The sequence below is a fragment of the Neodiprion virginianus genome, chromosome 2 (assembly GCF_021901495.1).
Source record: "Neodiprion virginianus isolate iyNeoVirg1 chromosome 2, iyNeoVirg1.1, whole genome shotgun sequence".
Taxonomy (NCBI): Eukaryota; Metazoa; Arthropoda; class Insecta; order Hymenoptera; family Diprionidae; genus Neodiprion; species Neodiprion virginianus.
In genome coordinates this window covers 7,589,769-7,607,365 of record NC_060878.1, presented here as the reverse complement: position 1 = coordinate 7,607,365, position 17,597 = coordinate 7,589,769, and the positions used below count along the sequence as shown (strand labels likewise).

The 17,597-nt window shown below is 42.4% G+C and overlaps 2 protein-coding genes across 4 annotated transcripts in view; one reads left to right on the top strand and one right to left on the bottom strand.

Moving 5' to 3' along the window:
- Positions 1-10,540, top strand: part of LOC124299121 (uncharacterized) — a 36,760-nt gene extending 26,220 nt beyond the window's left edge. For all 3 annotated transcript variants that reach the window (XM_046752078.1, XM_046752077.1, XM_046752079.1), the window contains 5 exons: positions 1,099-1,224; positions 3,886-4,113; positions 5,127-5,378; positions 6,440-6,570; positions 9,948-10,540. In XM_046752078.1, the coding sequence (XP_046608034.1) occupies positions 1,099-1,224; positions 3,886-4,113; positions 5,127-5,378; positions 6,440-6,570; positions 9,948-10,058 (848 nt within the window). In that variant the 3' untranslated portion in view covers positions 10,059-10,540. The remainder of the gene's footprint in view (positions 1-1,098; positions 1,225-3,885; positions 4,114-5,126; positions 5,379-6,439; positions 6,571-9,947) is intronic.
- A 566-nt stretch (positions 10,541-11,106) lies between these two features.
- Positions 11,107-17,597, bottom strand: part of LOC124299120 (fibrillin-1-like) — a 62,757-nt gene continuing 56,266 nt past the window's right edge. The window contains exon 22 of the mRNA XM_046752076.1: positions 11,107-11,971. Within this exon, the coding sequence (XP_046608032.1) occupies positions 11,778-11,971 (194 nt within the window). The 3' untranslated portion in view covers positions 11,107-11,777. The remainder of the gene's footprint in view (positions 11,972-17,597) is intronic.

Here is a 17,597-nt window from a genome sequence, read left to right as displayed (position 1 = left end):
AAGCTCGCCGGCCGACTGCCGACTCAACTTGAATAAATGGGATATCGATTGACGGCTCTGCGAATAATGGTATGGGCTGGGCCCTGCACCGTTGACCCCCCGTTCCACTGACCCTCTTCACCCGACCGCTGATGAGACAAGCTAAACCAGCTGCTGCCACGCAACCAACTCTTCAGTTGTTCTAGCGATTAATGGTCATGTATGCTGCGAGCAGATTTATGGCAAGAATGGATATGAACTCGTCCATCTCGTGATTCCACGTTCGATTATGCAATAATGGCCGTCTGTGGAAGGATGCTTTCGGTTCGGACGCGGTAGCTTGGATATTTGACTGATTGGTAGACCGTCGAGATGTGTCAGATTTTTGCAGAGCTCCGCAAGTCCCTGAACAGCGATACAATAGCTTAACGCGACACGCTCGCCGATTCGTTAAGAAGCTTCGAGCTTCGGCTTTTGCTGATTGATACGGGTTCCACGATTGCAATTCCAAATTAACGGAATATACAGACGAATGTCTTAGGCAGTTCAGCCGGTTAATTCGTTCAGCACTAATACCTTTGATAGCACCTTCGATAGAAGCTTGATCTTTGTTGAGACGTGAAAGTTACCAATTTCAATGATTTTGAAAATCAACAAGGGATTGCCAACGGAAAAGTAAGGGTCAATAGTCAGTACTTGAGACACGATGCCTTGGTGAAAAATATTGACAGCAAAATTATTTAACTTAATTCAAATTGATTTTATACAGCCTCTGCACCATAGCAGTACTTGCACATAGAGAGACCATTTTTAGCATCGAAGAAGAAAGATTGGCGACAAATCTCTCGACAGTACTCGGGGTATCTAAAATCTCACATCACATAATTAAAATGACATTGAATGATACTCTCGATTCTTGACGAATTTATAGAAAGCCATTGAACAAAGCATAGTTTTGAAATGGACGAATATTCTTGATTTACCGAGACAATTTTTCAGTGTCAAATTCAATAATCAAAATATGTCCTTCCTGTGCTAGAGGGAATATTTTTATCCGATGCGTATGGAAAGTGAAATTTTTCGCGGTGTTGGACATAATCATGCTAATTAATTTTCAAGATATCAACGAGTGCAGCTTTTCGAACGGGGGCTGCAGCGAGGTCTGCGAAAATACGGTGGGGAGTTATTTCTGCGCGTGTAACGGCGAGGAGAGGCTTTTGTCATCGAACGGAAAAACCTGCCTGGGTAAGTATATATTTCGAGATTTTCGCGTCGCGTGTAATTTGTCCCGACGTATGTTACGTGAGGCATAGGGTGGTCCTTGTTCATGGTGCTGCAGAATTTTTTCCGCCTCACCCCCCAAAATCAATTTCAAATAATTCGAAAACTATTGCCTGACATTTTCAGATTTTTACCTCAACTCTAAGATAGTTTGCCTTGTGATCGAAGTCTCTTATGGAAATATTATGGTAAAAACTTCTTTTCTCAGTATATATTCTATTATAGAAGTAACAATGTTTCAAAAAAATCTGTAACTGTGAGGTTTTAGTGGGCATTAGTGCTACTATCTGAATAAAAAAATCACATACTCATACCAGCCAATCTAGACGAATTGCACACCCTCAAATCTGATTTTTTTATAACATTATTACTTTTACAGTAAAACATATCCTGAGAAAAAAGTGATCACAAAGCGGACTATCATGGAATTGAGGTAGAAATCTGAAAAAATTAGACAATTGGTTTTGAATTACTTGAAGCTGATTTGGGGAGTGGGGCGGAAAAAATTCTTCAACACTCTAAACAAGGACCACCCTAGTGACGCAATAAATTCTCCAGCGTTTCGGAAATTCATGTACATACAACGTCCGCAGCCCTGTTTCCGGTTTATGGAGCAAGCCGCAGATTTACGAGGACAGAGGTTGAGCATCCGTTGAGTTAATAATGATCCGCGATTCTCATTAATAAACCTTGCGTGACAGCTCCACCCTGCCACGCGAACAATAGCCATGCATTGCAAAAATTCAGGCCCCGATCTAATCGTCGTAATTCAGGACCAAGTCGGGATTCCATTCTTGTGCCAACCGTCGCCATTAGCATTCGTGACTCATAGGCACTTGTCACCTATGCATCACGAGGATCCGTCGAAGAAGTCGAACGCCTATCGCTGCCATCCGTAACCGGCGTTATACCCTCCGGATTGCGTCATGATACATCGTGACAAACGTTCGAGCAATCATTAGTTAGACAGACGTTCGGTTAATATCATGCGACGCGGTAAAATGAATTATACCGAGGATAACGAAGTCTATAAAGTGCAATCGAGTCCCGATGTAATACCATTCCTTTCGTATATCCATGTATTTCGAACATGAGACACGGTCTGAAAGTCTTTAAAAAAAAACGAAGTACTTGCAAAAATTACCGATTTTATTTTTGAACGATCGAGCACTTAATCTCCCTTATCTTGGTACTTGGATAGTTGTTGTGTATCGAAATGTGTAAATCTTTTCGCTGTCACGAATTAAATTCGAGTGTTGTCCTGATTATTAAACCGTCGATGATGGCACAAATTACATTTGATTGCGATGTATGGTTTCAATTGTATAACGTATAGAGAATTTTATGAGAGCGAACCTTTCTATAAATCTTTTCGTTGTCACGAATTAAATTCGAGCGGTGTCACGATTGTTAAAACGTCAATGGTGGCACGAATTACATTTAATTGAGATACATCATTTCGACTGTATAATCTATATTTCAACTGTATAATGTTATGAGAATGAAACTTCCATTAATTCATTGCTTGGCAATGTTATACTCAAAACCGTAATCGTTCGTCTTCCCGCGAGAGCGCTGAAAGCTCCCCCGCCATCTGGTGTGCAACCTGTTGTACCAGCACGATGATGTCATAATTATCCAGTGTTTTTCCAACGAAATAACCGGATCTTTACATATCTGGCGCGTTTGAAAGACGTGTTTTAATTTCAGCGCGGCACACGCAAAATTTCTTTGGAAATTATTTTCAACTTCAGCCGTGAGGCATGCGACAGAAAGAATAGCAAAATAAGTATATAGTCGCGATAACCTCGGGCTACACAGCGAATGATTATTCATCGCGTGTAGTAACGTATATTTGAGAATCGCCTTGATTTACGGCCCGCTGTCCCGGTACGAATGAATTTTTTTCCTCCCACCACCGCACCTCTTTTTACCCCATCGTGGTTTTTCCCTGTTTCTCGGGAACCGCACGAGCCGTTTTTGTTCGTCCACTTCGCTACGGTTTTCCTTCTCTGCTGGGGCCTGAAGAAGAATTGCTCGGGCTGCGGGAAAGCCCCGAACATCCGGCAGCGCTAGGGCGGTTCATTTTATAATTTTTTATTTTTTTTTCTCAAGGTGCCACTAGAAAACTTTGTGCCAAATACGGAAAAAAAAACTGTCGCAAAACCTGGAGGAAGTAGGCAAATATATAGAGGTCGCACTAAAGATCAGCAATGAAAACGAAATAACGACATTAAGGTGATGCGATACTTCTTTTTCGGATAGCAAAAACTGTTATCCAAATTTCTCCGAGACGATTAATCTTTCGAATAAAAGACGAGAACAGGCAACTGCGGTATTTTTAGGCGCAATTTGCTGTTGATTGGCAAATGATTAATTGGACCACGATATAAAAAAAAAAAAACACTAAGTTAATACATGTACAAGTCCTTAAGGTGTACACATAAAAATAAATAAAAAATATGACAATGATTGGTAGCGAACTCTAAATATTTTCCTACCTCGTCCAGGTCTTGGGAAAAATTTTTATCAGTATTTGACACAAATTTTTCGCATAGCACCTTTAAAAAAGAAAAAAAAAAAAATAACGGTTAAACAGCACCGTGCAATCCGGCCTGTTTTCAGACACGAACGACGTCTCCTGTCCGATTCTCAACCCCTCCGGCCGGGGCTACGTCATGTGCTCGCGTCTAGCAGCCCCCCAAGCATGGCGTGGCAGGAAAAGGATGATTAACCGGCCCGGTACGAAGTGCTTCCTTAAGTGTCCTTACGGCTATCAGCTCAGAGGGGAGTACGAGCTGACCTGCGGGGCTGATGGCAACTGGCTTGGATCCAGGCACGGGGAGTGCGTCAGTGAGTGAATTCGAGGAATCTTTTACACAGATCCGCGTTTTCGGGGGTGCGTTTCGAGACTTGACGCGAAGCGAAATATCAATTTATAAAGCGTGCTGCGGTGGTTGAAAAAACCCGACCGAACCGCAACATCGAATCACTTGCTGTGTTAGTGCCGAGAAATATTTCAGTGAAAATCGAATACCGTAATCCGTTGGAATTGCACGGGTGCCAATTTTAAAGCTGGTTCGCGTGTCACGAATTAGTTATTTTTTCGCTTATTTCGTCACGAGATTTAATCGCACGCTGAGGATTCATCAAATTCATATATTTGTAATCTACGAAGATTTGACTAATAAATTAAGAAAAAAACACTCTGATAACACAGGTCCGCAACGAAAGCATCCTTTAAAGAAAAAACTGAGAAGGATAATTTTCTGTTCTTGCATTACGATACATTTTTCGTCTCGTTGGTATCGGTGGATATTTAATTTTTCAATAATATCACTGATAGTGATTTGGATAAAAAAGTCATATTGAAATTACTATTGACAGTAAAAAAATATTTGTTACAGTGTAAATTTGTGAAAGACAGTTTTCCCGTCAATACAAACGACACAACGTGGAGCGAAATAGAACAAATTTACTGTAATTTTACCCATTTCGAAGCGATTCGAAATGAAAAATCGATATCTGCGCTGTTACTTGCATTTTAAATCATTCTTTTTCTAGAATTTTCCATAAAAAAAATCGTATATCTGGCGATTACATAACTTCCATCAATCCTCACAGTCCGATTATCACGTAACGAAATTACCAAAAAGATATTGAATATCGACTCACCTGTGATCTCTTTGTGTATTTTTCGCCCACATAGGAGATAAATCGCGCGTCTTTATTTTTCGAAAATTTTCTAAAGCTGTTAAGAAACCAAGCGATACGTCAATATCGCCTACAATAAAGTCGACCAGAGTCAGGTTCCGGAACGCGTCCCAAGCTGCGATCAAATCCCGGACCATTTCCTCTTCCTTCAGGATACAGCAAGCCTCGTTTGGACTGTCCGCCAAACTTTATCGCGGAAGTTCCGCCTGGGCAGTCGGAAGCCTTCGTCACCTTTGCTCAACCCTCGACGGATCTCGACTGGTTCCGATACGTCAAATCCGAGCCGGCCTGGGGCACCAGACTGGAGGCTAATCTCACGCCGGGGAAGCACGCGGTCACGTTCACGGCGAAGCATCCGGTTTCGAAGAAGCAGACAACCTGCACGCTCGGCATAACCGTGAAACGTGAGTGACTGTTTCCGCAAATTTGAATTTACACTTTTACGACCATCGTTGCTGGCTAGATTTTTTTTGCTCTCTTTTTTTATCCACGTCGCGAATCGATGTACCCTCAAATTCTACATCCATGATTTGGCAGATTTTGATATATGCAGGAACTATAGGGGCCATCCAAGTGTTGGCTAACGCTGAAACAGGGGTAAGCCATTCGGAGAAACGTTATCAAATGTTACCTTTTACAGTAGGCATTCCGGGCAAGCGTTAGCTAAGATAGGGAATTCGAAGTGCGTGCTCGAAGTCAACACGCCACCTGCTCGAGAATAATGAAAAATTTTTTTCTTTCAAAGGAAGTGTTAATAATGCACGAATTGCTAAATAATAATATCTTAGCAAATGTGATGCTTATTGCATGCATTTAAGAAGAATATATAATGTATTCAATACTCAATGAATAATGAATTCACGTTTTACTGAACATCTTAGTGTGTATTAATAATTAATAATATTTAATATATAATAAATTAGGAATAAATTGATCAGGATCTAACTATGAATGGGATTCCTGCCATTCACGGGTAATAAAACCGATTTGTCGATAAACTTTTGAAAAAGCGTTAGCTAATATTAAAAACTTTAGCAGGCAAAACAAGCAAACGTTACCAACCGTTATCATCAGGGGTGGGATGCAAACATTTGCAAAAAAAGCGTTAACTAATACTCGAATGGCCTCATAGGAAAATCGTAAAGCAAGCTGTATAGTCTACTTGCAAATCTGCATGTATACCTCGATATCCGCGCTTCCATGCCCTGCCTGCAATTTCCGGGCCTGAGATAACACGTTCGAAAGTTATCGAGTCAGAACGATCCGCGTACAGAGTAGGCGGAAATCTTCCACTAGAAATATTTCTCCCAAGATGAAATCACCCCCTTAGTACATAATATACAGTGAGGTGTAAGAAATCCGATCATCGCTGAGATGAGCATCAGAGATTCATCAATGGAATCGGTTACATATTTTTTTTTTTCTTTTTCTACGAGTAACGTTTTTTCTTCTTTCCTTTTTCAAGCCGGTGAAGCTCCACGGATAAAAAATTGCCCGGAAAACATCGTCGTCCATAGTAGGAACAGCACGATAGTCACGTGGACCGAACCCGTTTTCACGGATAACGTCAATATCAGCAACGTCGTCAGCAACGAGGTGAGTTAAATTATTCGGCGATTTTCATCTGTGAACAGAGCGCGACGCTTTACTCGCAAAAGGACGAACGATCTTTTTCGATTCTATCCGATCCGGTTGCGTGTAACTTCGTGTTCGGCGTATACGTACCGCGTGTTATCGGGTAATAGGACAAGGTTCGTTTCGAAGGAAGCTGTATGAATGGGGAAAGAGCCTCTTTAAAATATCGTCCCCTTTCATTCGACAACAAAAGACTCCGTTATTCCACGCCGGTGAAAAGGATCGGTAAAAAGGGAATGTGTATAATATACGCCGGCAGAAGTCGACCTTTTTTACTTATATACCGACTTCACGAGCAGCTCGCGAAGTTGAACATTCCAAATTTATTTTACGGTCTATCAGACGTACGGTACTGGGTGAAAATTTGTTTATTCCCGACTCGACCGTAATGTTCACTTTTTTTAACATATTATTCCCTCTTTACTTTTCTTCCCTGTTCTTAATTTTTTAATTGCTCCCATTTTCTCTACTTCTTTTCCATTTTGAACTACTCTGCGTTATTATACACTATCAATAATATTATACTTTTTAGACTGATAGAGCTCATCTACGCATAAAAGAAAAATACTTTTAAGTTAATGATGTGGCCAGAGTTGATTCGGGAATAAATAAGTCCTGTCTGTAACACAGGAATAAAAGTCGATTATTCCCGCGGGCGATTACTGCCCTGGCGAACGAATAATATTCGACTTTGCTCCCTTGTTACATAATGTAATAAGATTGCGAAATCACGAGGTTTCGGTCTCTCCTGTAAATCGGAGCAAATTTAAATATAAACAGTTCCTGTTTCTTGCCATTTCAGTTTAAATATATTTTAGTAAATGCACAAATTTGTTAATTATAGCTTCTGACAATTCTGTACGCCTTATTTTTTATTGTTGACATTCGATTCGTTTACAAACGAAATGAGCTGCGATACCGATGAATGAAATTGAAAAACGATACGATAATGTAATTGCATTAAAACTTTTTGTAATCGAGATTTTTGAGTAAACATTTATAGGTTTTAATTTTTCCCGCGATATCGAGAAGAAGTTGTTTGACTTTAATTGAATTTTATTTCATAAATTAATACCTTTCGCCAAGTCTTTGTTCAAACAAATTACCGTGTAATGTAACGCCAGAGAAAAGATCTCGGAGTGAGAGACAGTCGTAAATCGTCGATACGAACAAAACGGGACAACTCGCGAGCGTAACTTGATGAGCAATTAGGATTCAAGTAAAGTGGAGTTAAAAAAAATTAGTCTCGAAAGCCCGGAGCGTGGCAACCGTTTCACGACACGCCGCTGTCCAAGACCCCGTCATGAAATTAGTTGTGCATAATTTTCCGCAATGAAATGCAAATTTCTGAACCCTCGCCACCACCGGCTAAAGGGAGACCCGCGGCGAAGAAGTTCGCAGGGAAACGTAAATGGCCGGGAAAAAAGACGACGACAACCGCCGTGGCAGCAGCGGCTCTCTACCTGCACGCTGGAAATTCGCGAGACAGGAAGATTAGGAGAGAGAATCGGGGTGGAGAACGAGGGAAATAAGTGAACGCTGAAGGATTTTAGTTTTCATCTTGAGAGCGGAGGTTGGAAAGCGAATTAACGATACGGATACCGGCTCGTTGTCAGAGGTTTACATCCAGAGGCAGAAATTCGAGTACTTTTTCCTTTATTCTTTTCAAAGAGACGGTCGTAGCTTGTTTGAATATAATAATCAGGTTGATGAACATCATACTCAAAGTACGATCATCTCGTTATATAAATTTAATAAAAAGTACGGATTCTCAGCTAACCCTCTAACCTCTTTAATTGTAGATGTAGTAAAAAATTAAACAATTATGCGAGCTATCCGATTATCGAGGACTGAACTTTCGCCACATCAATTACAGTTTCTAATCTTCTCAAAATTATAGGGCAAGTATTTACAGGTAAGAAGCCGATCTTGAGAGTCTTTTGAGTATAAAATAAAGCTAACCGTACAATAATTATACTAAAAATGAGAGATTTTATTTTTGTACATCAACCTAGATGTTGATGATGAAAAAAATCAGAGCGCGGGCAAGTTTGTCGAAACTTCGGCTAACCCAATTCGACGCAGCGATTCACGCATAACCGGCATTGCTTATACCTCTAACTGTGTAGAGAGACCCTCGAAATGACCGTTGTTTGCACGCAGCCGTTCAAATCCGAGCGTTATATACACGTGTATACGTTATATAGCAAGAGAGGGTTGGAAGAGCAGAACGGCAAGAAAACCGCTGACCGGAGAAAAAATACAAGATATCCGAGAGAATGTATAAATATGTTAGGATTTACACGCGAAATGGACCACGAAATGTGTAGTCAAGGGTAAAAATTTTCTTGCTATCTAAATCAAGTCTTTTGAAAACGAATCAGCGGATCCAAAATGGAAAAATCCGTTCCAAGAATCGCGAACAATGTCATTCACGCTAATGATATTGAACACGAATTAACTCTTTGAGTCATAGGGGTAAGTATTCTTACGACCTGTTTTGTATACATTTTTTGTACGTTTAGAATACTTTTCGACATATTTCCTTGCGCTTTTTGCTATTTCTGATAGTATACTAATAGGATTGCGATACTCGAGAGTAATTATTGCGATATAATGTGAATTATCATTGCTGGAGACAAGTTGTTGAAAACAATCGTGAAAATTAATGGAATAATTCATTTCCGAGAAAGTTTCCCCTCTACACGTTCACACGCTTTACATAAATTATAAGTTTTTGGGCTCGCTTATTGCGAATCTGAAACCGCATTTACAAAATTCAAGGTTGCGGATCCAATACGGTGGATATAAATTTCAAAATCGATCGAATCCGGAAAAAAAACGTCGCTGATTAGAAATCTGAAATCGGAATTTGAAAATCAGTATGGCGAATCTAATCAGAGACCCCGAAAACCACAGAATACTATCTTTTCATAAAAATTGACCCTGCACAATAATGTTTGACTCAAGGGTTAAACATCATCTTTACCATGTAATAGAATTTAATCGGAGCAACAGTGTTCGCAATTAGAAAGTTAAAAATGATTAAACTCTCGTGTTTGTAATCGGGCTTCAAACTTTTTGGGTTTGTTTTATTCGCCACAGAAATCTCCAGAGATCATGTGGCAGAGTTTTTTGAAATCGTTTCCGTTAGAATCAATAACGTTCCAAAATCCGACTCCGAACCCCGCCCACAAGTAGGTATACGATGAACAAGAACTGGGTTTTTGTCACTCGGATCCCGGCTATCCCCAATACCGACTCCAATTATCGCCGTAGGCTACAGGAGTATACGGCTAGTGTGTTCCTTGATTAAATTTTCCCGTTGTTCGTTCCAGAATCCAGGAGCCTCGTTTCCCGTCGGCGATCACAAAATCCACTACGAGGCGAGCGACGAGGCCGGTTGGACGGCGACCTGCGATTTTCTGGTAACGATTCGCGACGACTGAATTCTGTACCTACGCAAACGAAACCGCAATTGTACAGCTTACTTCTGAGCGGAAGTTGCGATCTATCAAAAAGAAACGACGGAGCCGCGACAAGGAGCGTCGACTCCTCTGATCCTGGACCGTATAAGTCGATATATGAATAGGCGACGTTACACCCAGAAACAATTATTATAATATACCTGCCAGTTGCGAATGAGAGTCGAAGATTGAGTTTGGAGAAAGCGTAGAAAAAAGATTTACTTTTTTTTTTTCTTTTAATTTTATTTTTTTATATAATTTCGGTATACCTTACATCCCCGAAAATTACGATTCAAATTATTGAACACGGTGATTCGGGTGATTTGAGTTAATCCGTCGGCCACGAGAACTGCTCATACTTCCTTCGAGTACCTCGCATTATACGTACGTCGTCGCTCCGTTATAGTTATAGCTGAAACCCGGACGATAAAACATATCAAAGTTAAAATCTGTGTCACGACTATAGACAAGTGAGACGTAGGTATAATAATATTCTGAAGACAATGGGAGTTTGAATAAAGTACGTAGGTATGTAGATAGATAGACGGATAGAGAGAGAGAGAGAGAGAGAGAGAGAGAGAGAGAGAGAGAAGAAAACGATACCGCGAGATCTGCTGGAGACGCGTTACGTAATCGGGTAAATTATTATTGTCTAGAGCTATATTATGATATATACGTGCTCCAGGAACTGTTCTAGTTTTATATAAGTCTAAATATAACCATATTGAAGAATTTATTATATGCATGATGCAATATCGTATCATTAACCAACATTGTGTATCAACTTACCAGAATGGTTGAGAAATTGCGTGGAATGCGCCAAGATCATCTGAATTCCTTTTATTGTAAACGAAAACGTGACGAGGAACGTATCGTATCGATTATTATTATGCATCATTATTGTTTAGACGCATGTAATTCGCCAGTTCACGACGCCGAATCCATACGCAAAAATATTAATATACATATTATATGTTATATATATATATATATTAGATTGGAGATAATTTAAAAAATTTTATTCATTATTACTGTTATAATTATGATTATTATTATTATTATTATTATCATCCCGTACTCCATTCGCATATCATTGTTACAATTTATGTGTAATGATTAATAATAATGTGTAATATTATATTATATAAATGTATAAAATTTATCTATAAAATATATTACAGTATTATAACATTGAATTGCTATATATCATATTACCGTAATATTGACCGACGACGGAGTTAACAATTATATCATTTATACCTATTTTGTATCGTTAATCGTACGTTAACCGATCAACTGCATTCTATATTGTATAATTCGTTTTATTAATAGCAAATGGCGATGGGGCGATGAAAATTCTATTCGTTCGGGCAATGGCAAATGATTGTATGTATCAGGAAAATGAGCCTCGATTTGAATGCTCTGTTGAAGGGATCAACGAGTCCAAATCACAGGAGGATTCGTTAAATGGACGTTTAACTTTCGCTGCTGTATTTACGTAAGTACAAAAATTGGGGCAAAACAAGTTGGCACATTGAATATTCGAGTTACCATATTCGTGAAATCGATGCACCAAGAATAGGACAAGCGATAAACGTCTCGACATTTGCATATCGTATCGACGAACGTGAAATTCGACGTTCTTCTTGGTCGCGTGTATGCACAACTACACACGCGTCATGTATCGGCTCGATCCTCTAATTACGAACAACACTTGCGCCTTGGTATTATCTTCGTTTCAACGTGACCGCGGCCCGTGTATCTGTGCCTTACTGTAAGTCCAGGACTTGCTCGCTGATAGTACGGCTGTTGCTGGAGGCGTTGCTGCCTCTGCAATTGTAGCTGCCGGTGTCGCTGGAGCTCGATTTCGTACTGCTGCTGTCTCGATGTGCGATCTGGAAATAAGGGAGGCGGTTATTAGCCATGAAAAACGGCCAGTTGGACTCTTACGTCAGATATGATTTGCGGTTGACGAGACGAAACGATAAAATGGTAATGAATTACACAAATCAAAAGAATTTTCACTCTATAATATTATCGAATGATAAGCAAAATCGTTATTTATTGCTTACAAAGCGTGCTTTTGTCTTCTTTACCTTGATATAAATAATAATCTTGAAGCTTTTGATTTATAGCTATGACCAAAAATTTTTGTTGTGACCTGTGATTAATTATTATTTTTTAATAAAAACGACACAAATACGAAACTCTGAAGTTTGGTAAATTCTTATTTACAACAAATGTTTGAGGAAATAGGTAATTCTAATCCCAAAATCCGAAATATCGTTCTGGTTTCTACAAAAGTAAACTTTATTCAATAAAACCGTTTTTTCTTTTATTAGTCAAGTGGAAGTAATGAAAATTTGGCACCTAGAATCCCGGACTAAAAATTCGTGTTTACAGGTGTTATCAAATCACAAGCACAGAGTTTTTTCAATCACACTATTTATCAAATTTTAGTGAAAACTTGAAAGCCATGCCGTAAAATTGAACAGGTCATAAAGCTGATATTATCGTAACGTGACAGAACTGGATGCGTACAGACGATCCTTAACACCGTTATAAAGATGAAATTCTCGAAACCACGATGTCCAATACGTGTTATCTCTCGTTTTCCACACCGAAATCCTTTTCTTTGTCGATGGTTATACTTGCAGCAGATATTTTCGAGGAGGGTGTTTGCATGCGTAGATGCAAGCCAAGGAGGAAAGGGTGGCAAAGGAAACGGCCGCACGTAGAAAGGAGCGGAAATCTTATAACAGAATCTGTACGAGAGGAGAAGTGCTTTGATAAGGGTAGCCGATGTGCCCCCGTGTTGCAATTTACAAGTTCCCCGAACCAAAGAGGTCGAAGATTAGAGGCTCGAAAGGGGAAGGGCATGAAATATGCAGGCGCTGTGATGTTTTTTTAATTCACCGAAAATCTCGGATTTACAGAGCGAGATGGTCTTTGATCAAGAAATCACCGCGTTGCGAGGGATTTATTATTCTCTCTGTTATTCCTGCCGCTACCGCATGGCTGGGCTGCAGAAAATTTTCAATGAAACGCGTCGCGGGGTAACTTTTGTACCAGATTCCAGTTTCGTCGTACTGACCCAGCTGGAACTCGCATTCTCGGTCCGTAACATCTCCTTCTGGGAAGCTGCGAGTTTAACGAACGATCCGCAACGAATCCGGGCTCACGCGTCACCGCGTTTTATGATATTATACGACGCAACTCCAAGCGCCGTTCACAGTACATCCTCAGCGGGACTCTTGTACCATTACACAAGTTTCTACCGACAAAAACCAGGCGGAGAAAAATAGCCGAGATACGTATAACATCAGCGCGGAAAGGGTTGAACCCTGCCGCCTGTGGCAGCCGCCTACGGTGCCGTATCGATCAGCGGAGAATGTCCACAAAAAACGCACCGACTGAACGGAGTTGATCGCTAACGGCCGGCTCGTAAAGCGCAAGTGAGAACCAACGGGTAAGTAACGACTTTTACACGGACAAGCCGGCCAGTGTCGTCATCCTGCTGCTGCTGCTAGCTGCTATGCAATATAATAATGAGAAAAAACGACGAAGATGATGATAATGGTAGTGAGAATGGCTTTAATAACGCGGATGGTTGCGATGGCCGGATGAGAGCGACGGTGCTTCTTGATAATCGCGAGCTGTCACCGTTCGTTCAACGCCTCGTCGACGAATCACCTTTTCAAACGTGGAAAGTAATCTGGGTACGTCAATGGATTATGTAGGTATGTACGTGAGGAGTGCGGAAGTGTTTCAGGAGTTGCCCGTAAAGAGACAACGACCATGCTCTTGGCCACGAGACGTTGGAGAGTTTGCATTCAAGCCGTCTAATGTACCCGGGCAACATCTTCAAGCGTTGGATACGGTTGGTCTTACTTAACGAATGACTGTTTTTATTGTCCCCACATAACGAACAACTCCACGGTTCATCCCACAAGGTCGATTTTAACAAATACGTGCATACGCTGTTCAAGAGGCTGGTTTTTTTCGCGAACCATCGAGCTTCGTTGACCGTTCGGCAAGTTCCAGTAAATCTTCGAGTCTGGTGAGTTCGGAAGTGTCGAGAACTGATCTAAGGTCGGGAAGAATCGCCTCGCTCAAATTTAAGGAGGCCATTTCTTCGGCTGCCATGTTGCTGTTCTCGTCCGAAAGCACGACCTTCAATTTCTTTATGTAGTTGCGTAGGCTTCGTTGAATCGTCGACTCGGCTTTGCTGTTGCGTCTTCTCGTCGGTCTCGTCGTGCTCTCTTTGTCAACCTGTGACTCGTCGTCGTCAAAGGGCCGATCTGGTCCCGTTTTCCATTGGCCAACCAACTCCGGCGCATGTCGACGTGGCCTCGTGCTACCCCGTAAAAAGTTAGAAACTTCGGTCAAGTTCGGCTTCGAGACGTCAGACACGTTCTTCTCGTTGAGCAGCGCCTCAGGCAACTTTGATTCCGAACTTTTGATAGCAGCGAGCTTCGCCGAGCTCTCCGTAGTTTTCAAGCTCGTCGTATTTCTCGATGTTTTTTTAACCGTTGCCAACCCGTCCGGAGTTTTGATAAACCTCGTTGGAGCAGGACTTGGAATCCGAGACTTCCGAGTGGACGATGTATCTCGTTTTACATCTGCGATCCTGCAGGTTTCATTAGTTGAATTGTCAGGACTCGATTCTTGGGCTTGCCAATGCAGCGGGTAATCCAAGCAAAATATCATCTGAGAGTCAATTTCCATGGCACCTTGAGCCATCTTCTTTTTACCAGCTTTGTGTTCGTTGTTAGAAAATGAAAGAGATCGCGTAGCTTTTTGACCGACGGAGGTGTTTTTCAAACTCCTGCCTATCCTTCGATCTTCCGAAAGTCCTCTGCTCATCATGCTCCTACATCTGTTCGTTGTCTTTTTACCAGTATCAGTTTCGTCCACAACCCCCAGTTCGCTTTGAAGTACACGTCGGATTTCAGTTGCAGCTGAGCTTGCGGGCTTTTCATCAGGATCTACCGTTCTGCATTTATAGGAAGCGGCGGAACCGATGCTCGGGGTTTCAACTGGACTCGGAGACGTAACATGGCCTTTAGGAACGCCGCTAACGGAATCAGATTTTTTTCTATCGAACCGAGTTATCTGTTTTATCGAGGCTGTTTGATTTTTCTCGCTTGAATTCCGTGCCTCAAATTTCTTCGGGTCTGTTCTCTGAAGCTTTTGCTCACTGTCAGCCGAACGATCTCGGGATATTTTACCCTCTAAACTAGCAAACCTATCCCTGCTAATGTTTCTGGACTCCGATTTGGCTCTAGATTTTGAGAACTTATCAGTTTTCAGGGGCTTTAATTGACTTAAAGTAGCCTTGGTTCCATCCATAGTTTCAGAAGCATCAAAATCCTTAGCGGCAATTTCCCGTTGCGGAATACCGACCGGTTGACTCAAACGTTTCTGTGGAAGCATCCGTCGCTTCTCAGCAAGCTTCACGTAGCTTTCTTCATAATGCTCAGCGTTCGGAGGACTGCGATCAATCGAAGGACACGCAAATTTTTCGGATTTCCTGGCCTTCTTTGATTCCTGTAGGCTCGCACTACCGCTGCATATCCCGATAGACGAACTCGAGGAAATGTTTAATGGAAGTGGCGGTAATTGCATACATTTAGCGGAGTTTGAGCTGTTCAAACTCTGCGCTAAGCTGCCCGAAGATTCACTCATAAGATTTCTGGACTGAGACGAGTTTTCGCACGATGCTGAGAGGATGAGAGAAGACTTCTCAGGTGGCGTCTTCGGTGCCGAAGTTCTTGATTTTCTAGTCGGAGCGGCCTTGGTCACCGAAGCCTTTGCCTCTTTGTGATAAGCCGAAGCACTTGAAGGCCTTGCAGATGTAATCAGAGCACTGGCAGTCTTCGGTCTCCGAATCGGTGACGAATTTCTGCTGACCATGCCCGAGGGTGGATTGCTACCACATCTACGGAAAGAGCCGCTGTTCCTTCCTTCGAATACCTTGGCTCGAGGCGCAATAGTTTTACGGTATGAATTCGAACTGCGTGTTTCCTCCTCTTCGGCAGCCGAGCTACGCAATCGCCTGGCGCATGGCCGCTCGACTTTTGAGCTACTGTTCGAGGTTGGCGTCGGTGACGGACGTCTTGGTGACACAAAGTCCAGTCCTGTAGAGTGCAACTTTTGTAGTACAACGGTCGATGTCGAAACAACTTTTTCAGAATCCATTGAAGCGTCAGGTTCGTTGGCGGAATCTTTCATCCGAGAAGAGAGCTTTCGGTCAATTTTCAAGTCTGCATCCTGCATCGACGTTGGTGATCGCTCGCAGTCAATTTTAGGCTTAGTTGGTCTCGGGATCAGCGATACTGGTGTTGGTTTGACAATGAGTGGCAGAGACTCTGCTGGATCTGTTACTTCCGACGACTTCTTTACGAGGCTTGCTCGATCCTTTGAAATAGGTTTGGTCGCCTTGGGAAGCTTCCTTTTGGCAGCCCTGAGCTTTTTGACGGTTGGCTCAACACATGAATCAGGTGTTCCCGGGGGCTCGGGAGTCCGTGAATTGGTGTAAGTCTTTGTCTGAGTTTTGACGACCGGAATATTCGCGTCAACAGCTTGGACTTCGGTTCCAAGCTTGCGAAGGGGACTCTCCTTGCGATGGTAAAGCTGCCGAGTAGCTGGAACTGTCGGAGAGGTTTTAAAAGCGTTCGAAGTATTTTGTTTTGCGCTTTCGAAGGACAGACTGCGCGAGCTGACGCCACTGGGGGGCCGAACCGAGGGTGACCTTGAAGAAACTCGACTCAAGGGGCAGCGCGAGGAGGCGTTCGACGCCACGGACGCACGTCCGGCACTGCTGGGTCGTCTCCTGGTGACGGGACGACTGAGTGGAGTGCTCGGTGCCTGGCCGTTTGACGCATCCGTGATTTCATCGTCCGTTGTGTTCATGGTTTCAGTGTGCTTTTCGTTGGTCAAGGGTTTCTCGACAGGCCTTACAACGAAGTGGTCCAACGGATGGAGGTACTCCACCTCCGGCTTGCTTTTCGGTGCTTTCGCATTACGGTACTGATCAGCGAAGTCAAAAAAGCTTCGGCTGTACTTGTCGCTGAGTTCAGTCTCAGCCGAGGAATCGATGGAATTGAGTTGTATCGAGTTCAGGATCACGTTCCCGGGTGGATAGTTGCCACCGTACTGTTTTCGCAGGGCCGATTGGATCAGCTTGTGCCTGTACGAGCTGTAGTTGAACGAAGAAATATCAACTATCGCCAGTTCCTTGTTCGTCGCCACGTACGACGAGGAGTGCTCGGGCTGTCGAAATTTTCCACGGCTAGGTGATGCCGGATTTCGAGTCACGGTGATCGAGCTCAGCGCCGGTGTTGAGTTGGTCATCCTGAGAGAGGGGACGTTCACCATTGAGCTCGAACTGGACTCGATGCCGAAGGGAACGGGCGCCGGGTAATGCATCACGACCAAAGGGGCTTTCGGCCGAATTCCATTATCGCTAAGTCGCGCGTATCTCGGTCGCAGTGCTTTGCACGTCTTCATCGTATCGTC